At 56.4% G+C, this 19,961-nt stretch overlaps 1 protein-coding gene across 1 annotated transcript in view; it reads left to right on the plus strand.

The window, feature by feature from the left end:
- Positions 1–15,618: 15,618 nt before the first annotated feature.
- The window catches only part of LOC123026539 (hemojuvelin-like), a 4,885-nt gene continuing 542 nt past the window's right edge, over positions 15,619–19,961 (plus strand). The window contains exons 1-4 of the mRNA XM_044436277.1: positions 15,619–15,718; positions 16,287–16,450; positions 17,156–17,658; positions 19,576–19,955. Coding sequence (XP_044292212.1) covers positions 16,357–16,450; positions 17,156–17,658; positions 19,576–19,955 — 977 coding nt within the window. The 5' untranslated portion in view covers positions 15,619–15,718; positions 16,287–16,356. The remainder of the gene's footprint in view (positions 15,719–16,286; positions 16,451–17,155; positions 17,659–19,575; positions 19,956–19,961) is intronic.

Below are 19,961 nucleotides of genomic sequence, written 5' to 3' on the forward strand. Positions count from 1 at the left end.
TGCTGACGACCACAGATGTGAGGAGAATGGAAAGTGGCTTCAAAGCGCCTCCATTTCTTTGCTTGCTCCCTGTACTTCTTTCTTGTTAGTTCCATCCTTCATGGCTGCCCCAAAGTAGTCGGAAGAAAGATCAACACACGTTCTGTCTGCCTGTGGGTGCTGCCCGCAGAGGGTGTCCAGGTTTCCAAAGCAACCCGGAACCCTCCCATGCCTGTCCATGGGCTGTAAACCTGGGAGATGTTTAGCGCATGGAGTGGGCAAGAAAAGCTGTGCCCATGTGCTGCTTCCCAGAGAGTCATTCCGGGACTCTGTGAGAAACTCAGCAGACTTGGGTCCAGCAAAACAGAACCCTTGGCCCATGGCCCTCTTTGCCCCGGTGAGTCTGTCCAATGTCCCGCTGCTGACTCTGGTCACAGCCGGCGCCCCGAGGGCATCTTGCGGGAGCATGTTCTGCAGCCTCAATGCACAAAGTCCCCTCGCCACCCGGCCAGCGGGTGCGGAGTTGCACCCCCTGAAAAGGGACTCCTCTGGGCCCTACTTCTCTCTCTTCTGTGTCGGAGAGCTGGTGGGAAAGAAGGCCCTTTGTTCCGGAATGCTCTCTGGGCTTGGCCAGCGGCCAGCCGGAGGGCACATGGTGGCTGGGGGAAAGAGGGCTGGACGGAGCGGCTGGGGAAGCACAGAGCTTTTGCAAAACAAAGCATCCTTCCCATGCAGGGTGGGTTGAGCCGCGTGGTGGGGGGGGGGGATGCAGCCACGGCACCTGGAGGGGGAACAGCAAAAGAGAGGCCAGAGGTGGGACCGAGCAGCCTCGCCTCGGGGGTGGGGGAGGGTCTCCAGGGCCCATCCCAGTGGCCTGGAGGCAAAGGCCCCTGCGCATGTCCCTGGTTGGTGCTCACCTTATATTCCCTCGCACCACCGCTCAGGGGGGGCCGTGCGGGTGTTGATCCGAGCACCGTTGCTGGACACTAGCAATGCCGCCTTGCTCAGGGCATTCCTCGCAGAGCTCCAGGGCTTGGCCAAAGCCACCGCCCCGCCTGCCTGGTGGGACCCCACCTGACGGGGCCAGACTGCCTTCATCCAGGCACATTTCCGGCTGGGTTTGCACCCCAGGGCGCTGGCACTCATGGCCCCATCGGAGCTTCTGGTGCAGGCATGCAGTAGACCCTTTCCTTGGGCCAGGGAAGAGCGGAGCAGAAGGACCTGGAAGCTCTGCTCTGCGTCACGGGGCATCGTCCGGACACAGGAGCTGCACCATGTCCAAGGTGCAGGGCCGTCCAAGGGGGACCGTTCCACCTCGAGGGCTTCACTGTGCGGTCTCGGAGAGCACAAAGGGGAGAGGAGCGTGCAAGCGGCTGCGGGGGAGCCCATGAGTGCTTCTAACTCTGCAGCGTGGCAAGCCAGACCCTAACCCCATCCTTGTCCGAAATGATTGCTTGATCTCTCCCAAATCCATTATCAGGGCTCGGCAGCTGACATGGAGTCTCGGTGTTTGTATATTCTATTCTATTCTTTAGGCCATGCGATGAAATGAAGAGCTTGGAGGAGCACGGAGGTTGCCCCAGGCGGCGGGCGCAGCTCTCCCTTCCTTGTTCTCAGTCCTCCGGCCGGACTTCCAAACTCACATTTGTTGGGTGATAGAGAAGACTGTTTTGCAGACTTACTGTACATCTTGAGGTGTCACAAAGAAAAATGGCCAGGGAGATTCGCACACTGCATAATGATGCTCCCATTTTAATGTTCCATAACTACATAAAAGAGAAGCCTGGGAAAGATATTTAAGATGCAATGTTACGGACAGCCTCATTTAACTCTCCTCTCTCCATCTCCAGGTCTTAGATTGCATCGTGGCCACCAGCTTCTGCACAATGATGAGATTCCGAGCAGGAGGGAGGGCTCGGGGCGATGGATCTCTGGTGGAAAATGCTGCCGCAGAAATATGAAATAATATTTTTATAATTATGGTGCCTCGGGAGCCTCTGACAGCTGCCGTTTTATCTTTGTCTCGTCTGTTATGGAGTGGAATGAAAAAGCTTTCGCTGGCATTATGCGAAGCCGCAGCCACTGGCCCTCCACTGCGGTGCCGGTTCTGCTGCGTAACTTCTTCTTTCCTGGAACCAGGTGTGATGAGGTAGACATGAAAAAGAGAAAAATCATCCAACCAGCTGTTGTGTTCAGGCAAAAATAGTAAGTTTCCCCCAGGTTTAGCATAAGATGCTCATGCTTTTTCTACAGGTTTGCAGAAGGGGGACCCTGATCGGACGCCCGTGGTTGGAAGTGACTGATGTTTGTGTTTTCCAAACAGAACCGGTGGTCACTCTTCGTGGATCCTGCGCCACAAGATGCGAAAAGGACACAAGAACGTAAGAAAAGCCATGCTGGATCAGACCCAGTGCCCACCTACACTCGGGGACGACCCAGCTGCCCACAGGATCCCTCCAGCAGGACGGGTGCAAGACCTCCTCCTGCCCTGCTCCTCAGAGGACATGGAGCCCACAGCCGAGCCTTTGGGTCTTCGGGGTGCTGTTGGCAATCCTGCGGATGGGTTCTCACACCAGAGGCGAGCTTTAAGGCTCAAGTGATGGCCAGATTTCTTAGGAGGTGGAGCCACCGCTAAACAAAAGAACATTTCCAGAAGTATGATATCTCAGGAGTGTGACAAAGCTGAAGGGGGCCCTCCAAGAGGGATCAAAATTCTGTGGCGAACTTCGACCACACTGAAAGCCGCATAAAATGATTCCAGGAGGAGCTCCGAGAGCCCAGCAATGACCGGCTGAAAGGGCCCTGGATACACTCCTTGTCTAGCTGCCCCCCGGAGGCAAAGCCCTCCACTAAATGGCCATGGCTTGCTTCGCACTTTGGCCCATCAGAGGTTCATCCTGGGTTCTTCCTTCCAGTTTGGGAGCATGCAACCTTTTTAAGGCTGGAGGTGGAACTGGTCCCCAGAGAAGCATTTGGGGGCCACACAAGAGGGGGACTGTACCCCTCCATTCACAGACCCATGCATCCTCAGCCCTCACCCCAAGATTCACACACCAAACTGCTCTCTCTCTCTCTCTCTCTCTCTCTCTCTCTCTCTCTCTCTCTCTCCCCCTCTCTCTCTCCCTCTCTCTCTGACAGCTTCACACAGACCATTGCCGAAGGTTTGCTGCAGGGTGGCAGCCAGTCTCTGGGGCCACCCGTGGCCTGTGGATTGCCCACCTCTCTCATGGATCTAATCTCATGGGTCTAATCAAAAGGCACCATTGCATGCAAAAACATACCATCTTCTCTCATCTTCCACAGACCTGTTAGACCAGTAGCTATCTCCACCCACACACGACGGTTAAAAGAAACACGAGGATATTTTTAATGGTTTTTCATTGTTGTTTTTGGCAGAGAATTCGGCATAAACTTGATAGCCTGCTTTTACATTCCTGCTGTGCATACATGAGACACAAACCTGAATTGCATTCCAGATCACTTCAGGCCTGAGTCAAGTATATTCAACTAATTATTTCTGGAATCCCAGGTCCCCACGGAAAGACCGCTGAACAAGAACCCGAGGGCACGGCTGACCCAGCAAAGAGCAGATGCAGGAAAGGTCAGAAGCTGTGAAAAGTTGCAGAAAAGCAGGCGCGTCCCATACAGGTGATTCCAGCAAACTGATGCATTTAGTTAGGATGCAAAACGTGTTTTGAGTTTGCCAGACAGGGGCAAGAGGAAAAAGCGATGCACTTTATACCTGCCCCATCCTGTCTTTGCAGCCACTGGTTTAGGGTGCTCAGGTGTCCTCCTTCCAGTGTGCCAGGTGGCCCCTGCCTTCTTGGGGTCGCAGGGCCAGGCCATGCAGGAGGGGCTGGGAGGAAGGAGGTGCTCGTTTTCAGTGGCCTGCCTGAAGAAGGCATCCAAGCGGCCTCAGGGCGGCCCCCTTCCTGCACCCCAGTGGGCAGGCGCTCCTCTGCCCCGGCCTTAGCACACTGGGGGCACGGTCTGCAGAGGAGTTCCGCTTACACAGGCTAGGGTGGCCACTTGTGGGGCACCAAAAAAGAGGAAACACACGCACACCTAAGGGCGTGGGTTGCATAAAATTTGCACTTGCTAATTTATAAATATAGCTGCAAAATTAGCAGCGACTATTACAATTTCAGTGGAAATGCCGTGACACGGGAAGCACATCTTAGTGTGGAAATTTGGCCAGGCCACCCGGGTGCCTTGCTCCGGCTGCGTCCAGGAGCCACGGCCGAGAGCCTTCCTCTCCGATGCTGATCGCTGGTGGCTGTTCTTAATCTATCACTCAGACGTGGGCTTGGCCACCCTCCTGCGAGAGGACGCTTTCAAAAGAAGAGGCCACCTTCTGGAAGCCTTGCAAATGCAGGACTGCCCCCTGCAGAAGAGGACACGTGGCCACTCCAGCCCCTGCCTGAAAGCAGGCAGAGTGCCCTGGCAGAGCCACCTGCTGGAGCCACGATGTCCATTTATTTATTTTACCTATTCATACACATATTTATAAACCGCCTATTGCTGCCAAGGTTTTCCTAGGCGGCTTACGATACATTAAACATATTAAAACATACCAGTATGCATTAGAAACCCATTAAAGCACTCACAAATTAAAGTATCTATAATAACAGTATAAAAAGGGCCACAGCATCTGGGTGCTAAGAGGGGTGTGCGTGGCCCCTGTTTGGGCTGGATGCCTGAACCAGGCTGGCGTCGATGGATGACCCTGCAGCCGCTGGGACCGCTTGGGCTCTGGCTAGGGAAAGGGCCCCTGCCCCCTGTGACTCGCCCCAGGGGGCGGCTGGGGTGCCGCGAGGGCCACAGTCGCAAAGCCCTCACCCGACGCCGCAGGAGTGGCGTGCAAGGTCAGCACCTGTGACGTGGCGACAGCTGATTCCAGCGGCCCGGCGAGGTCCACCTGGCACGGGCGAGCAGAGCCCGGCCCCCTGCCAGCAGCGGCGCTCCGGGCCTGGCCTTGCAGGACCTTGGCGTGGGAAACCAGCTTGCCGGATGGTTCCTACTCTTCCGAACTTTGAAGGGCCACGCAGCCATCATGGCTACTAGCCACTGGCAGGCTTATCCCCTTCATGAGGTTGCATAATCCGCTCAAAATCCCCTCCGTTCTCATCACCATCTGGCATGGCTTGGCTCCTCTCCGGCAAACACCCCGATGCCCACTTTCTCCGCACAAGCAGCCGTTAAAACACCGGATTTAAAATCAGTCTGCGCTTATGCGCCTCTTTCATAAACTTGATCTATAATCCTCTCGTTTCATCCGAGCTGCCGCCTCCATCCAGAAATGCACCGAGACCCAAAAGAAACACAGGTGTGAAAGCCAAGGGTCAGCCTTCACCTTGCTCAGAGCTGTTCGGGCACCGGAGCAGAGCAGTTGGCTTGCGGACGATCTCGTGACGATACTGAGCAGGGAAATTCATGAGCTGCAAAGAAAGCCATGCCTGTCCATTACAGCTGTTGTGGGGGGGTGCGTGCGCGTGTGGGGGGAGGCTTAACTGCTTCATACAGCTGCATTTCCCAAACAGGACTATAACAAGGTGCTGTTTAATTCTTCCTGTAGAAAATAGGTTGTCATTGCAACCGCAGGGCTGGGAGCCCCCAGACCCTTTGTTTCCATGGTTAATCGCAGGTGTCCTCAAAGGGAGGCTTGGGCAGGTATTGAAAGGGAGGAAGATGGAGTGGAGGGTGTATTGCAAGACAGGTTTTGGCAAACGTGGCCTTAGCATAACGCGGCACAGTGGATCTCGGCGGCTTTGATGGATTGTGTTCCTTCTTAAGCGATCAGGCAGATTCACCTCTTCGGGCACCAACCTGCTGGAGCCTTGAAAACCAGCATGGGGCTCGTCCCAGGCAGGCCACTCTGACCCGTGGAGCAGACATGCATGGAAACGCAGGCGCTCGGGCATCCCGCTCAGGGGGCTGCTTCCGGGGGGCCGGTGTGTTGCCGGCTGCACGCGGCTTTGTGCTGCCTCCCCCATCGGCCCCTCCAGGGCAACGGGCCCTCGGCAGAGATGGGGTGACAGGTGGGAGGGGTCTTTGGGGGGCGTGGGGGCAGCCCTTCCTTTCCTTTCCAGCTTCTGTTAATCGCATTGCTGCTTTATAGCCACCTCCTTCTGGGGTTGTGGATGAAGGCAGCTGGCAGCTGACGAGATGCTCCGAGGTCCGGTGAATGGTCAGGTCAGGCATGGCGGAACACGAGGGAGCTCCGTGCATGGAGGGGGAAGAGGAGGAGGAGGAGGAGGAGGAGGAGGAAGAGGAGGAGGAAAAGTAAGATGCAGAGGCACCATGGAAACCAGGGAAAGCTTGCAACTTCAATGTGCGGGAATCCCTCCTGCACGGAGGAAGGAATACGCTGCATTTGGATAATTCACTGATGGATGTGGATGCCCTAAAGGTGAGGTGACACGCACTGAGATGGCCTCGAAAGCAGAGCAGGCACCTCAGGGGGAAACAGAGGAGCAGAGCGAGTCAGGAGGGACCTCCTGGGCCATCTAGTCTGACCCCTGGCTCCAGCCAGCTCCGCTCACGACAGGCCCACCACGTGCGTGTCTAGGACTGGCCTGACCAGGGCTATTAGGGATGCAGGTGATATGGCTCTGCCCTCCTCAGAGTGTGCCAGGTGAGCTGCAGCCTTTCCCAGGAGCGTCTGCCTGGCCACTGCCGGCCACAGGACACTGGCCTGGATGGCCTTTAGGCTTGACCAGCCGGGGGCCTCTGCCTAGTCCCGTACGATCAGAGGGTCCCTGGCTCCATGCGGGTTGGTTCTGAGGGTCTCCATCCCCCCTGCAGAGGGTGCTGCACAGAGCGGCCCCAAACTAAGCTGCCTAGCACCCAAAATTCAATGGAAGAGAGGCAGTAGCATTGATTCTAGGCATAAACAGGAACGGAATAGACGCTAGAGCTGCCAGGATCAAACTGCCCTCGTACAAATCCTCCTGGTGCCTGCACGTAGGACCACTTACTGGAAAAAGGACACATTGCGCTGAAAGAAGCACAGGGAAGGGCAGCGGAAACCATGTGCTGGGGAGCCGGGGCAGGTGGAGGCCTCGCACCCATCCTGCGGGAGGGATCCTGCGGGCAGCCGCTTTGCCAGCACGTGCATGGAGTGCTGGGCAAGATCCCCCTGGGGTCTGATCCTGCAGAGCTTTTCCTGTGTTATATGCTACGTCTTTAGACCCACCGCAGCGGAAGATGGGCAGGTGCTGCACCGGGTCACACGCCCTGCTTGTCCGCTTCCCCCAGGGAGCAGAGCGCTGGTCTTTTCGGCGCGATGCTCGTGCCGTTACGCGTGTGATGGAGTGGACTCCAGCGCACGGACGCCTGTGCCATCATAAATAACGTTGCCTTTCAGGCAGCCCAAAGACGCTGCGCAGTTTTCGCTGCGACGGTAGACTAATGTGTCTATCCCACTGAAAACGGTTTAAAACGAAATTTATTTATAAAAAGCCCTCCAGGGCTCACTGAAGAAGCTGGAAATACCAGAGCTGCGCCGGTGCAGGTGGGGGGTGCATGATAAATGATGACCTTTCCTCGGAGACTGGCATTTTCCACCCACCACTGAGAACGTCTTCAGCATCAAGAGACGATGCATAATCCCATTAGCATTTTGCCACTCATGGGGGACTTGTGAAGAACCGAGACATTTTAAACCATCTTGGCATTTGCTGTTTGCGGCGGAGCTGCTAATGCTGGATTTGGGAGTGGAGCACGGCGGCCTTCCGTCATCTACAAAGGGATCATGTTATGGGAATGCAGGAGAATGGAAACACTCTCGTGGCCAGTGGAAGCTACCAAAGGGCACAGTAGCCAAACGTCGGCACCAAAGTTAGCCCAACTCTGTGGATGCACTTTTCGGAAAACAAAACGGATGCAAAAAAGCTAACAGGCTGCTTTTATACTAAATAAATAAATAGATAGAAAGAAAGAAAGAGAGAGAGAGAGAGAGAGAGAGAAAAAAGGAAAGAAAATATTGACTCCTTCTATACTGGTTTCTCTCTCTCACACACAAATCATATGTAAAAATTGAGATTCTGCTGCATGTGGAATGGCTTGCCAAAAGGGTGAATGCCATTTTGGGATGCATTAGCAGAAGTATTACTTCCAAATCACGAGAAGTAGTAGTTCCCCTATACTCCTCACTAGTCAGACCTCACCTGGAATCCTGTGCCCAGTTCTGAGCACCGAGATTTAAGAAAGATGCAGGGAAATTAGAAAGGGTTCAGAGGAGGGCAACAAAAATGATCCAGGGTTTGGAAACACGGCCCTGTGAGGAGAGACTGAGAGAACGGGACATGTTCAGCCTTGAGAAGAGAAGACGGAGGGGGGACATGAGGTCCCTCTGTAAGAGCCTCAAAGGGTGTCCCAAAGAGGAAGGCCAAGATATCTTCTCACTGGTGCCGGAGTGCAGGACATGGAGTAATCAGTTCAAGTTGCGACAACCCAGATTCAGGCTGGACATCAGGAAGAGTTTTCCCACTGTCTGAGCAACACGGCAGTGGGACCAGCTGCCTGGAGGGGTGGGGGGCTCTCCCACACCGGAGGCCTTCAAGGAGAAACTGGGCAGCCACCTGAGTGGGGCGGTGTGACTTGGTGTCCTGTACCAGCAGGGGTTGGACCCGATGGCCTTCATGGCCCCTTCCAACTCTGCTCTTCTATGATTATATTTTTTTCCTTGGTTTGCAATATTTATGGAAGGCCTTCCATTTTCATTTCATGTACAGCTATTTGGCAGTGTATACTAAGGGCGACCTGTGAGTGAAAGCCCTGAAAAGAGCCACACGCGAACATTCCCGCTTCGCTGCCCAAAATTCCAGGCGGTGGCTTCTTTTTTGCAGAAAACTCTTTTATGGTGCGTCCCCCACCCCTTGCCTTCTGCCTTCCCCTTTCCCTGGCCTCCTCTGGGGAGCGTTGCCGTCTCATATGCCCGGAGCACGGCAGCCTCCGCTTTGTCAATTTTGCTTCTAGGGAAAGCTCTGCCTCAATTTGATCCAGGACCCCCTTGTTTATCTTTCCGGCAGCCCAGCGTATTTGCAAAGCTTTCCTCCGGCAACGCTAATTAAATAAATAATGCTGAAAGAGATGCATGCTGGGCAGCGCTTGCGAGTTTGTTTGTTCGTGGGAGAGAATTATTCCTGCCACCGTGTCCAAAAAAGCAAAGGAACAGCAGAACAAAACGGCCGAGGACCCTGCGGGGAAGAAGCAGCCCTGCGAATATCTTGCCAGGTGCGCTGTCTTACAGGCATCCATGCTTTGCTGCAAAGCACGGGAAAGGAGAGCAGAGGATGCTTAAAACGCTGCCTAGGCTCCTGCAATGTTAAGGCACAACTTTTGAGCCTTTTCGTCTCAGCCACAATGCTTAGAAAATAGAGAGGGTTGTCACAAGAGGAAGGGGAAAACCGGAGAGGAAGTTCCTCCCTCCCTCCCTCCCATCCATCCACCTCCTGGAAGCTCTGCTTCTCCATTTCAGGTCACTTCTGGCATGGAGCGCACATTTGCAACACAACACGACACCACGGGGATGCTTGGCAAACCAAGCACAATCCTCCGCAACAGATGCTCACCACCTGAGGAATGCTCTGTCCGCTGCGGTGCCACACGTCTGACGGGGTCGACACAGACACAGCACCACACCAAGGCTAGGGGTGTGTGAGGAAACCGGCGCTTGCAGGAGCTTGTGGGAATCGGGCCCTGTGTGCTGTGTGAGCGGCATCTCTCTCCCGTGCCCGCATGCAGCAGCTTTTGTGCTATCATAGAATCAGAAAATCACAGAATAGCAGAGTGGGAAGGGGCCATGGAGGCCATCCAGTCCACCCCCTGCTGTTGCAGGACACCAGGTCACACCACCCCACTCAGAGGGCTGCCCAGTTTCCCCTTGGATGTCTCCGGTGTGGGAGAGTCCCCCACCTCTCCAGGCAGCTGGTTCCACTGCCGTATTGCTCTGACAGGGAGGAAACTTTTCCTGATGTCCAGCCTGAATCTGGGTTGCCGCAACTTGACTTGATTATTCTGTGTCATTCTGGCATCAGCGAGAAGAGATCTTGACCTTCCTCTGTGTGACAGCCTTTGAGGTCCTTACAGAGGGATACCAAGTCCCCCCTCAGTCTTGTCTTCTCAAGGCTGAACTTGCCCAGTTCTCTCAGTCTCCCCTCACAGGCCGTGTTTCCAAACCCCGGATCATTTTGGTTGCCCTCCGCTGGACCCTTTCCAATTTTCCTGCATCTTTCTTAAATCTTGGTGCCCAGAACTGGGCACAGGACTCCAGGTGAGGCCTGACTAGTGAGGAGCATAGAGAAACGGCTACTTCTCATGATTTGGAAGTGATACTTCTGCTAATGCACCCCAAAGTAGCATTTGCCCTTTTGGCGGCTGCATCGCATGGTTGGCTCATGTTTAGCCTGTTCACCACAATTACCCTGAGATCTTTTTCTTTTTCACACCTGATATGCATTAAGTGTGTTGCTCGTGCACTCTTCATCCTGCGAGCATCTGTGGGTCTCCTCATGGCTTGTGCACCGTTCCTCAGACTCGACTCAGCATGGCAGGAAGTCTGCAGCTGCTCGAGGGATGGATGTCATTAGGTTTCGTCCAAGCCCTAATGGAGGCTTCGTGTTCCCAAATCCAAAGGGCAGCATTGCATCCTTCTTCTCCTAGAGGAGCAGGGTTGCTCGCCAAGAGCACGGCTCCACTGTTTCCTCCTCCTGCTCCTCTGCCGGAAGTCACAACTTCTTCAGAAAGTCTTGCTTGGCCAAGGAGTCGCGTGTCTCCGTTCTTCCAGTGTTGGATCAGGTCCAACGCCAAGGTCAATCACGGTGGCTCTGCAAGCTGCCGGGCATCTTTCTCTCTGCTGGGTGCTGACGTCTGCTGCCGTTTGGTTTGGCTGGAATTAAGCAGGCAGGTGCTGCCCAGCACCTTGCTGCGTCCTTGAAGAACTGCGCTCGGAGAAGGGCCTCCTCCTCTCTCCTCGCAATTTGGTCCGGGAAAGTCGCTTGCAGTGGAGGCGAAACAGAGATGCTGAAATCAGTGGGTGTTACTCCAAAGACAACATGCTGGAGAACCAGCCAAACGATCTGGAGAGCCAGAACTGGTTGGGGGTCCATGTCAGGATATAGTTTCTCCTTGGATTCTTTTCAGTTTTTTTGGGGGAGGGGGAGCCAGGGTGGGTGGGGGAGGTTGAAACTCTGCTCCCGGTCTGAGCCCAGGTCTCCTGGTTCTAGAGGCTGGAGGGGAGTGTAGGGAACAAGAAACCAGGTGAGAGAAAGCCAAGGGGGTACCTAGGTAATTGTAGACCCTGGAATTCGGGGGGGGGGGTATTTAGAGGGCAATGTGTCTTGCCTCACTTGCTCCAGGTGGCCTGATCTTCCCATGTGTATGGATCAACTTCTACATGGACGGCCTGCATTACAAGACTGATTTCTTTGCCAACAAGGTAAGAAGCACCTGGCACCTATTTGCAGGCTGGGGATCTGCTGCCGGCCAGAACAGGTGATGCTGGGGTGCAGGGACGACCCACCTGTCTGGCGGAGTCGTCCCAGGTTGTTCAGGGACTGGAAGGACATGCTGGGGAGGCAGGCAGCCGTGTTAAACCCAATGGTCTCTCTCTTCACTGCTGCTGGTGCCAGAGGTCAGACTAGATGGCCCGGGAGACCCCTTCTGACTCGCTCTGTTTCTGTTTCCATGTTCAAGAGTACCAAGAGCTTCAACCCTCAGGTGACCGGATGTGAGGACGCCCTTCTTCCTCAAAGGATCAGTCCTGAGTGTACACGGCTTGAATCCACTCTGCGCCTTGCAGTGCGCAGTCGGCAGCGCAACTCTGCGCTTGCCTTCGCAGGAATCAGTTCTGCTGGGTTCAGGGTGACATGCGGATAGGTGAGTGGGGGGGCTGGGCTGCGGCTGGACTCACCTGAGCCCCATCATGACCGTTTCAGGCAGTCCCTGAAAATGGTCCAGAAGTTTCCGTTGGTGCAACATGTGGCCGCTCTGATTGGTAGCAGAAAACATGGAGCACCAGTCCTTTATCAGTCGCAATGGCTGCCAACCGAAGTCCAGAGCTGCTTCAAGGTGCTCCTCTTAACGTATCAATCCCAAAATGGTTTAGGACCTGAATATCTGAAATACTGTCTCCATCCGTAGGAGTCCACCTGGACCCTAAGGTGCTCATCAGGGGTCCTGCTCCAGGAGCCGCCTTATAAGGATGCTGGGCAGGCAGCCACCTGGGCTACGGCTTTTCACCTGGGCTGACCCATCTGTGGAATCGGCTCCCCAGAGACGTGTGCCAGGCGCCTTCTTTGTATACTTTTCGGCACCAGGCGAAGACATTTGTATTCTTGGAGTATTTCAATTGTTGATCATTGAACTCAATTTTAATTTCAGGTTGCTATTTTTAATGGATGAGTTTTAATATGTTAATTATTATTCATAAGATGTTGTCCAATCTGTTAGTGTACGATGCCAACATGGTCGGTGCTCTTGCTATTGGAATGGATGTTTTTATTGGTACTGATGTTTTATTACTGAATTGGTTAATATATTGTTCATTGTATTTTGTTGATGGTTTGAGTTGCATAAACCATCCGGAAAGTCATGTGGTCATCATGATGGGCTGCAAAAGTGCAAATAAATAAAAAAAGAAATTTAGATTTCTCCACCTTTGCTGCTGGGAGTTTTACTGGAATGTAGCGGCATTGCAAGGCTAAGAATCTGCAAGGATGCAGCGATGTCGTTATTTGTTTTTCGGCGCCAGGTGAAGACCTTTTTATTTAAACATAAATTTAATTGTTACCAATATTTGCTTATTTATCTGGCCAGGGCGACTTCTTTTACATTGTTATTTATTTTATATTGTTAATTTTATATTGTTATTTTTGTATTTTATTGTATTTTATTGTGTTGTAAGCCGCCCCGAGGCTTTGGCAAGGGGCGGCATAGAAATGTTTTAATAAATAAATAAATAAATAAATAAATAAATAAATAAATAAATAAATGTTTTGCAGGAGATGGAGGTTCTGCAGGCGTGAAAGCTCCTCTCTCCTCAGGCATTGAAGGCGCGGGAGCCTTGCCTTTCGCCGTGCCTCCTCACCTTCTGCCGCTGCCTTTAAGCATCGCCTGGGACATCCCGCACACCCCAGGCTCACATTCTGCTGTGAGAGTCACACCTGCGCAGACCGACAGGCTAGTCCTTCTAGGGCACTGTGGACACCCGGCCAGTCAGACATAGTCGCCCCGTCTCCCTCCTGCCTTTTGCAGTTGAACCCCACAAAACTGGAACATGCCTGGGGAACTGATTCCCCCAAGTTTGCATAAGAATGTAGTTCTGTGGGTTGTTTTAGACCCCAAACGGAAGGCTGCAGAAGGAGATCAGCAGTCCCCCTGCAAGCCAGGGTCTGAGCCAGCGCTTCCAGAACATCCTTCAGATCCTTGCAGGAAAAGCTTTCTTTGATGCTGGTTTAAATTCGCAGGCCCAGATATCGTTCTTGGGGAAAAGGTCAATGAGCAAAGAGTTTGTTTGATGGTTTTCATTCTTCTGCCTCAGGAAATCCCTGGCCTTAAGTCACCTGTACTTACCTGAAAGCCATCGTGTTGCTGACTCAAACCGCCCAGGAGAAGAGCCAGTCTTTCTTGCCTGCATCACTTTTATTCAGAGCCACGGATGACCCCAAACGCAACTGACATTCAGTTGAAATTCACGGGGGGCGGGTTGTGGGGGGAGAGAAGCAACTTCCTGCCCTGCTCCCACTGTGGGGCGCAAGGCCTGGAGGCGGCACTGCGAGGGAAGGAGCCTGAAGCCACGGAGTTTTGTCCCCCTCGCTCTGGTTGTGGCACCTCCTAGATAATAGAATCACAGCGCGGCAGTTGACGGCAAAAGAAGAAGGGGGCGGCAGAGGATGAGGGGCGAGATGGAGTCCCTGAAAAAGTTGGCGTGAGCTTGGACGGACTCTGGGGGATGGTGGAGGACAGGAAGGCCTGGAGGAGTGTTGTCCATGGGGTCGCGATGGGTCGGGCACGACCTCACGACTAACAACAACGAATCATAGAATAGCAGAGTTGGAAGGGGTCATAGAGGCCTTCGGGTCCAGCCTCCTGCTGCTGCAGGACACCAAGTAACACCACCCCACTCAGAGGGCTGCCCAGTTTCCCCTTGGATGTCCCCAGTGTGGGAGAGCCCCCCACCCCTCCAGGCAGCTGGTCCCACTGTCCCATTGCCCTGACAATGAGGAAGCTCTTCCTGGTGTCCAGCCTGAACCTGGGTTGTCGCAGCTTGACTTGATTATTCCGTGTCCCACACTCTGGCATCAGCAAGGAGAGATCTTGACCTTCCCCTTTGTGGCAGCCTTTGAGGTCCTTCTAGAGGGATCTCATGCCCCCCTCAGTCTTCTCTTCTCAAGGCTGAACATGCCCAGTTCTCTCAGTCTCTCCTCACAGGGCAGCGCTTCCAAACCCTGGATCTTTTTTGTCACCCTCCACTGGACCCTTTCCAATTTTCCTGCACCTTTCTTAAATCTCGGTGCTCAGAACTGGACACAGTATTCCAGATGAAGTGGAAGCTGCTTGGTGGGAGCCAGAATGGGACTGTAGATATGCTCAGAGGCCCCCTTGTTGAACATGCAATTACACTCTCCATCCATTTGTCCAAAGCCCCTTTAAAGTCATCCAACCTGGAAACCTGCACGGCATCTCATGGGAGTGAATCCCGGAGCTCTTTTGGTCCTTCCACAATCTCACACCACTTGGCTTCATGGGGTGACCCCTTTGGGGTCTGGCCTTATGGGAGAGGAGGAAAGTTGCCTCCCACCCACTTTCTCCCCCACTGGCACCATTTTGTGCTCCCCATCTTCTCCCCTTCCTCATCTTTTCCTAAACTAAGTTGCTGGGATGGCCCTCCCTCAGCCCTTGATTGTTTGGGCTCTACCTGCATCATCCCCTTCCTCTGCCCTTTTCTGTTAAGTCTCCGAATTCTGAGCCTGCTTCAGGTGCAGCTTTTGGTGCTTAGCCCTGTTTGCCTTGGCAGATCCACCAAAAGTACTGAGGCGTTTGCTGGGGAAGAAGCGGGCAGAACCCCTCTTGGGGTGTTTAACCCTTTACCTAGAGGCGATTCACAAAGCCCCGAAGTTACACAGTTTTTGTCCAGCTGAAAGCTGGGATCTGAGTTGGGGAAATCCTGCAATTCAAGAAGGAACACCGTGGCTCTCCTTGGCCCAAGCAGAGACCAAAAAGGGACCACAACCTCTGGGCCTTCGAGAAAAGCTGAAGCAGGAATCTGGGAGGCCTGGTTTCTTCTCAGCTCAGAACCCGTGGACGGCCCCAGTGGGAAGCATCGTGGCTCACCTGGCAGCTCTCCTCGCAGCGCTGGGCCTGCTGGGATGCGCAAGGATGCGGGAGCCGCTCCCTGAGTCACGGAGCACCTTGTGATGAGGGAGGAGCTGGCCCCGAGCTACATTCTGCTCCATCCCATAAGCTCAGAGTGAACGACCTGCACTTCATGGTGGGCACCGAGCACCGCAACCCCCTTCCCAGGCCAGCTGGCGCAGGGGCCAACCTGTTGATCATTAGCTCCTGTTGTGTGTCCAGAAGTGTGGGCAAAGTTTAGGCCGTTGTTTGCTGACTTCAGGAGAAGGTCACAGGCACGACTGGGACAGGACGGCAGTGGCGGAACGGTGGAAAGGGGACGCCCGTGGGGTGGGAGGGACGATGCGACGGCGATTCTGCTGGGTTCCTGTGCTGCTCTGAGGTGAGGAGGAAAAGCGGTCCCGATGGCGAGGCAGAAAACGCCGCTCACGGGTTGTGAGCTGCATCTGCCAGTCCGAGACCCACCACATCCCCACCCCCTTCCCAGGCCTGATCCTGGAGCTGGAAAACGGCAGGCAAGGGCCCGGATGTTTCCATCTTTGTTGATCAAAAGAAATACCCCAGAGCAGAATGCTCTCTGTTCGGGAATACGCCCTTGGGGCCTTCCTGGGGAGCCGAGGTTTGTCTTCTCTTTGCGCCTTAGGGAAAGGTGGCTTCCGGTTGCCTGAGGTGAGCATTGTCTCCACAGAGGCGTGAAGGGAAGGGACCTCGGCTTCACACTGCCTAAACCTCAGGAATACCAAGCTTACAACAACTCCACTGATACTTTTGACCCTGGTTCTTCCAGAAGCAAAACTCAAAGTGAGGAATGGTGGGGGGAGTGTGTGCGGAGAATATTTGGAGTTGGACAGCTCTGCATCTGGGCTGCGTGGTGTGCCGATGGGTGCACGGAATCTAGCAAGAGATCCGTTGTGGGGGTCTTACTGAGCGCTGCCTTTGCTCCCTTCCAGTGAGCCCGTTGGGGAAAAGGGCGAGGCGAGATCTGGGTGACCCACTTCCGCGGTCGTGCAGTGGAGCGGAATGGGGGAGCCCATGTGCAGCGCGAGGCGGTCCAGCCCAACGCATCCCGTGCTCCTCATTAAAGTGCTTGCCCTTCTCCTGCTCTGCAGCCATGGTAAGAGCCGTGATGGGGAACACACGGAAACGGGGCCACCTGGTCTGACCCCCGGCTCCACCCGGCTCCGCGGGTGCATGTCCAGAGAGCGACGGCTTGGTGGGTGAGAAGGAAGGAGCCCTGTTCTGCTAATACTGCACAAGTGGCGGCTTTCGAGGGTCCTCCAAAGAGCAGCTGGCCGGGCCACTGCCCAGCCTCACAAGGGCCTGCTGCCACCTCCAGGGGGGCTGCTCATTTGTGAGGAGACCCCCACCAAATTGCTATCTAAGCAGGTGGCTGCAGCCCAGATCAACGAGAGACGCTTTGCATGTAGGAAAGCTCTCTTCATGCACACGAGGAGGAGCGCTTGGAGAGCGCTTTCGGGTGGGGGCTTCACGGGGGGGCCTGTGCTCTGTGCCTGCATCTGGCAAGGCCAAGCGAAAGGGGCAGCGGTAGGAAGGGGCTCCCGGGAAGAGCATCCCTGCCGGCCCACCGGCCCCCTCTGGTTACAGGGCACTCCAACAGGTCCCCGCTAGGAATCCGCTTGGCTTCCCCAGCCCGGGTTTCGCCGCCTGTCGGTTGCCAGCACTCGAGCTTCAGGTTGAGCAAGGGCAGTGCCAAGGGGCAGCCGAGGGAGCGGCGATGGCAGACGCCCCCCCCCCCCTGCCCGCAGCCTCCCGTGGGTCCAGCGCAGGCCGGTTGGTTCCTTCTGCTCTCTCTGCGCAGTTCGCCCCCACTGCAAGATTCTGCGCTGCAACGCAGCCTTCCTGGCCGCCACGGAGAACCTGGACGATCCGCACGGGAACGCCGCCTACTGCGACGCCCTGCGCTCCTACTCCAGCTGCACGCGGAGGACGGCCCGGACCTGCCGGGGGAACCTGGCCTACCACTCGGCCGTCTACGGGATCGAGGACCTCATGATCCAGAGCAACTGCTCCAAGGTGGGGCCAACCTCCCCGCCGCGGCCCCCCGTGCCGGCCCCCGACCAGGAGGGGCTCGCCGCCCTGGACCTCTGCGACTACGAGAAGAACTTCGCCCGCAAGTTTGGCCGGCCCCCGCAGTACCGCTACTGCGCCACGTTCGGGGACTGCCACGTGCGGACTTTCCACGACGAGTTCCACACCTGCCACGCGGACGGCTCCTGGCCACTGATCGACAACAACTTCTTGTTCGTGCAGGCCACGAGTCAGCCCGTCGTCAGGGGGTCGCGCGCCACCGCCACGAGCAAGGTAAAAGTGGAGCTCTCGGAGTCGTTGGACAAAGGCTTCCGCAGCTTCTTAAATCAAGCGAGCCTTCCCGGCAGAATGCCTGCCTGTGCCAAGGCTGTGGCACATATTCTGAACCTCCGGGGATCCATCCCTGGCAGGGAGAGGGAGGTCTCCTCCTGGGATCAGGGACAGCCCCCGCCCGGATGGGCAGGCGCTCCGATCTTTCTTGAGAGAACTCCCTCTGCTTCTGTGCCGTGTCCAGCCAGGCCTCTGGGTTTGGCCCCTGGCTGCCTATTAAAGCATCTTGGCTGGCAGGGCTGGGAATACCGGACTCTGTCCGGGAGCGGCAGGACTGGAGAGGCCGGCCTGGGCACCTGCGGGCTATGGGGCTCTCCGTCCGTCCGGCTGCTGGGTGGAGAGCAGAGCTTCCCCGGGGGAGAGGGCCAAGCGCAGAGAAGCAGCTGCAGAGTCAGCCCTGCTTGCTTCTGTGGCCTGCCCTGTTTACTCTCGAGTAGACATGCGGCGGCATGCCCTCTTGCTTGTGACACAGCCTGTGGCTCAGGCTTTCCTCTGAGCAGGCATGCAGAGCTATTTGCTGTCGAGCTGGCTCAAGATCGGTAATAATCACCTTTTATTTATTTAGAAATTTTTATCCTGCGCCTCTGCCAGAAATCTCCTAGATGCAATGAGTAAAACCACCCTAGATGCATGTGGGGTTCCAGCTGGAATAGACACGACCCGCAAGTGGAAAGGGGACAGAGAAGGAACAGGATTGCTAAGTCTTTCGGCGGCATTGGCTGCCTGGCCCCCCTTACGTGAATCGGAATTCCGGTTCCGTAGACGCAGGCAGCTGGGGCCTCGGGAAGCGGGCCGGGCTGCTGTCTCGCAGTTTGCTGCACTTGTGAGTGCACCGGGGGGGGGGGGGGGGGGGTGGTCCGGGGGCTTTGCGAGGCCTTTCCAGCAAGGGCTTCAGCTGCTGGAGAGCCAGATGGCAGGGCAGGTGGCGTGGCTGCGCCAGGCCTTCCCGCGGAGGCGACCCGGGCAAAGGAGAGAGGCCGCCGGTGGCCGAGCTGCTGGGAAAGCCGCAGGGGGAAGTGCACAAGGGGCAGCCCGGGGCGGGGTCTGGGAATGGTGCGAATGGTGCGCTGTGGGATGAAGGGGTCTGCAGAGGGGCGGGGGGGGGGCGGACTGCGTCGCCGCTGCCAGTCGGAGGAGATCATTCGTGCCGAGCCTGGTTGGGGTGAGGTGGCACCCGGTTGCCCCACGCAGGAGGGTCGGAGAGGGGGCACGGGCAGGGCAGTGGCAGCTTCCGTCGGCCTCGGCCGGCCTCAGAGAGCCTCCCGGCCTGCCCCGCTGGCCCCGGGTTCTTTGGGGGTGCTTCCTTGCCACCCCCCTGAGAGTCTTGTTCAAGCAAGAGGGCTGAGAACAGCTCCCAAAAAACTGGGGTTCCTGCCCCCCCCGGGGCAAATAACCCCAGCCGTTCCCCTCTGAGAGAAAAGAAGGTGGCGTTCTGTCAGCATTTTCTCTCTTCAGCAGCCAGAGATCTCCACCCAGAGATCTCTCAGTCTTCCAGCTGGAAGGCAGCTTTCTCCCTCAACGAGGTGCAAATGGCGGGGGGGGGGACCCAAAGCCCAGGGGTGAATCAGGCCCTCCCCCACCGGCCCGCCCCCCTTCACCGCGCCACCAGTCTCTGGGCGGGCCCTGCCCCCTTTGGAGCTTCGGTTCAGGCTCAGGGACCCACGAGAAGAGCCTTAAGCCGCACTCCGCTGGAAGGGGGGCGGGGTTGGCTGCTCCCCGTTAGCCCCGTGCGGCCCCCGAGAGCTCCTCCGGAAGGGACGCGGGTCCTGGGCTGCACGAGCCGCGCAGCGCGGAGCAGGGGGCGCAGCGCCGGCGCGCACGGCGGCTGGGCGCTCAGCTGCGGTGCGCTCTGCCTTGCAGCTCACCATCATCTTCAAGGGCGCGCCGGAGTGCACCGAGGAGAGGGTCTACCAGGCCGAGGCGGGGGACCTGCCGGCCGCCTTCGTGGACGGCTCCGTGACGGGCGGCGAGAGGCCCGGGGGCAGCGGGCTGCTCATCCGCGAGCGCCAGGCGCGGCAGCAGGTGGAGATCCGCGCCGCGCACATCGGCGCCACCATCGCCGTGCGCCAGGTGGGCCGCCACCTGTCCTTCGCCATCCGGGCGGCCGCCGAGGTGGCGTCCGCCTTCCCGGACGAGCAGGACCTGCAGCTGTGCGTGTGGGGCTGCCCGCCGAGCCGCCGCCTCTCGCGGAGCGCGCCCCGGCCCGGGCCCGGCAACCTCACCGCCGCGCGCGCCCGCCTGCTCTG

This window comes from Varanus komodoensis, unplaced genomic scaffold, assembly GCF_004798865.1.
Source record: "Varanus komodoensis strain SLA01 unplaced genomic scaffold, ASM479886v1 scaffold3, whole genome shotgun sequence".
NCBI lineage: Eukaryota > Metazoa > Chordata > Lepidosauria > Squamata > Varanidae > Varanus > Varanus komodoensis.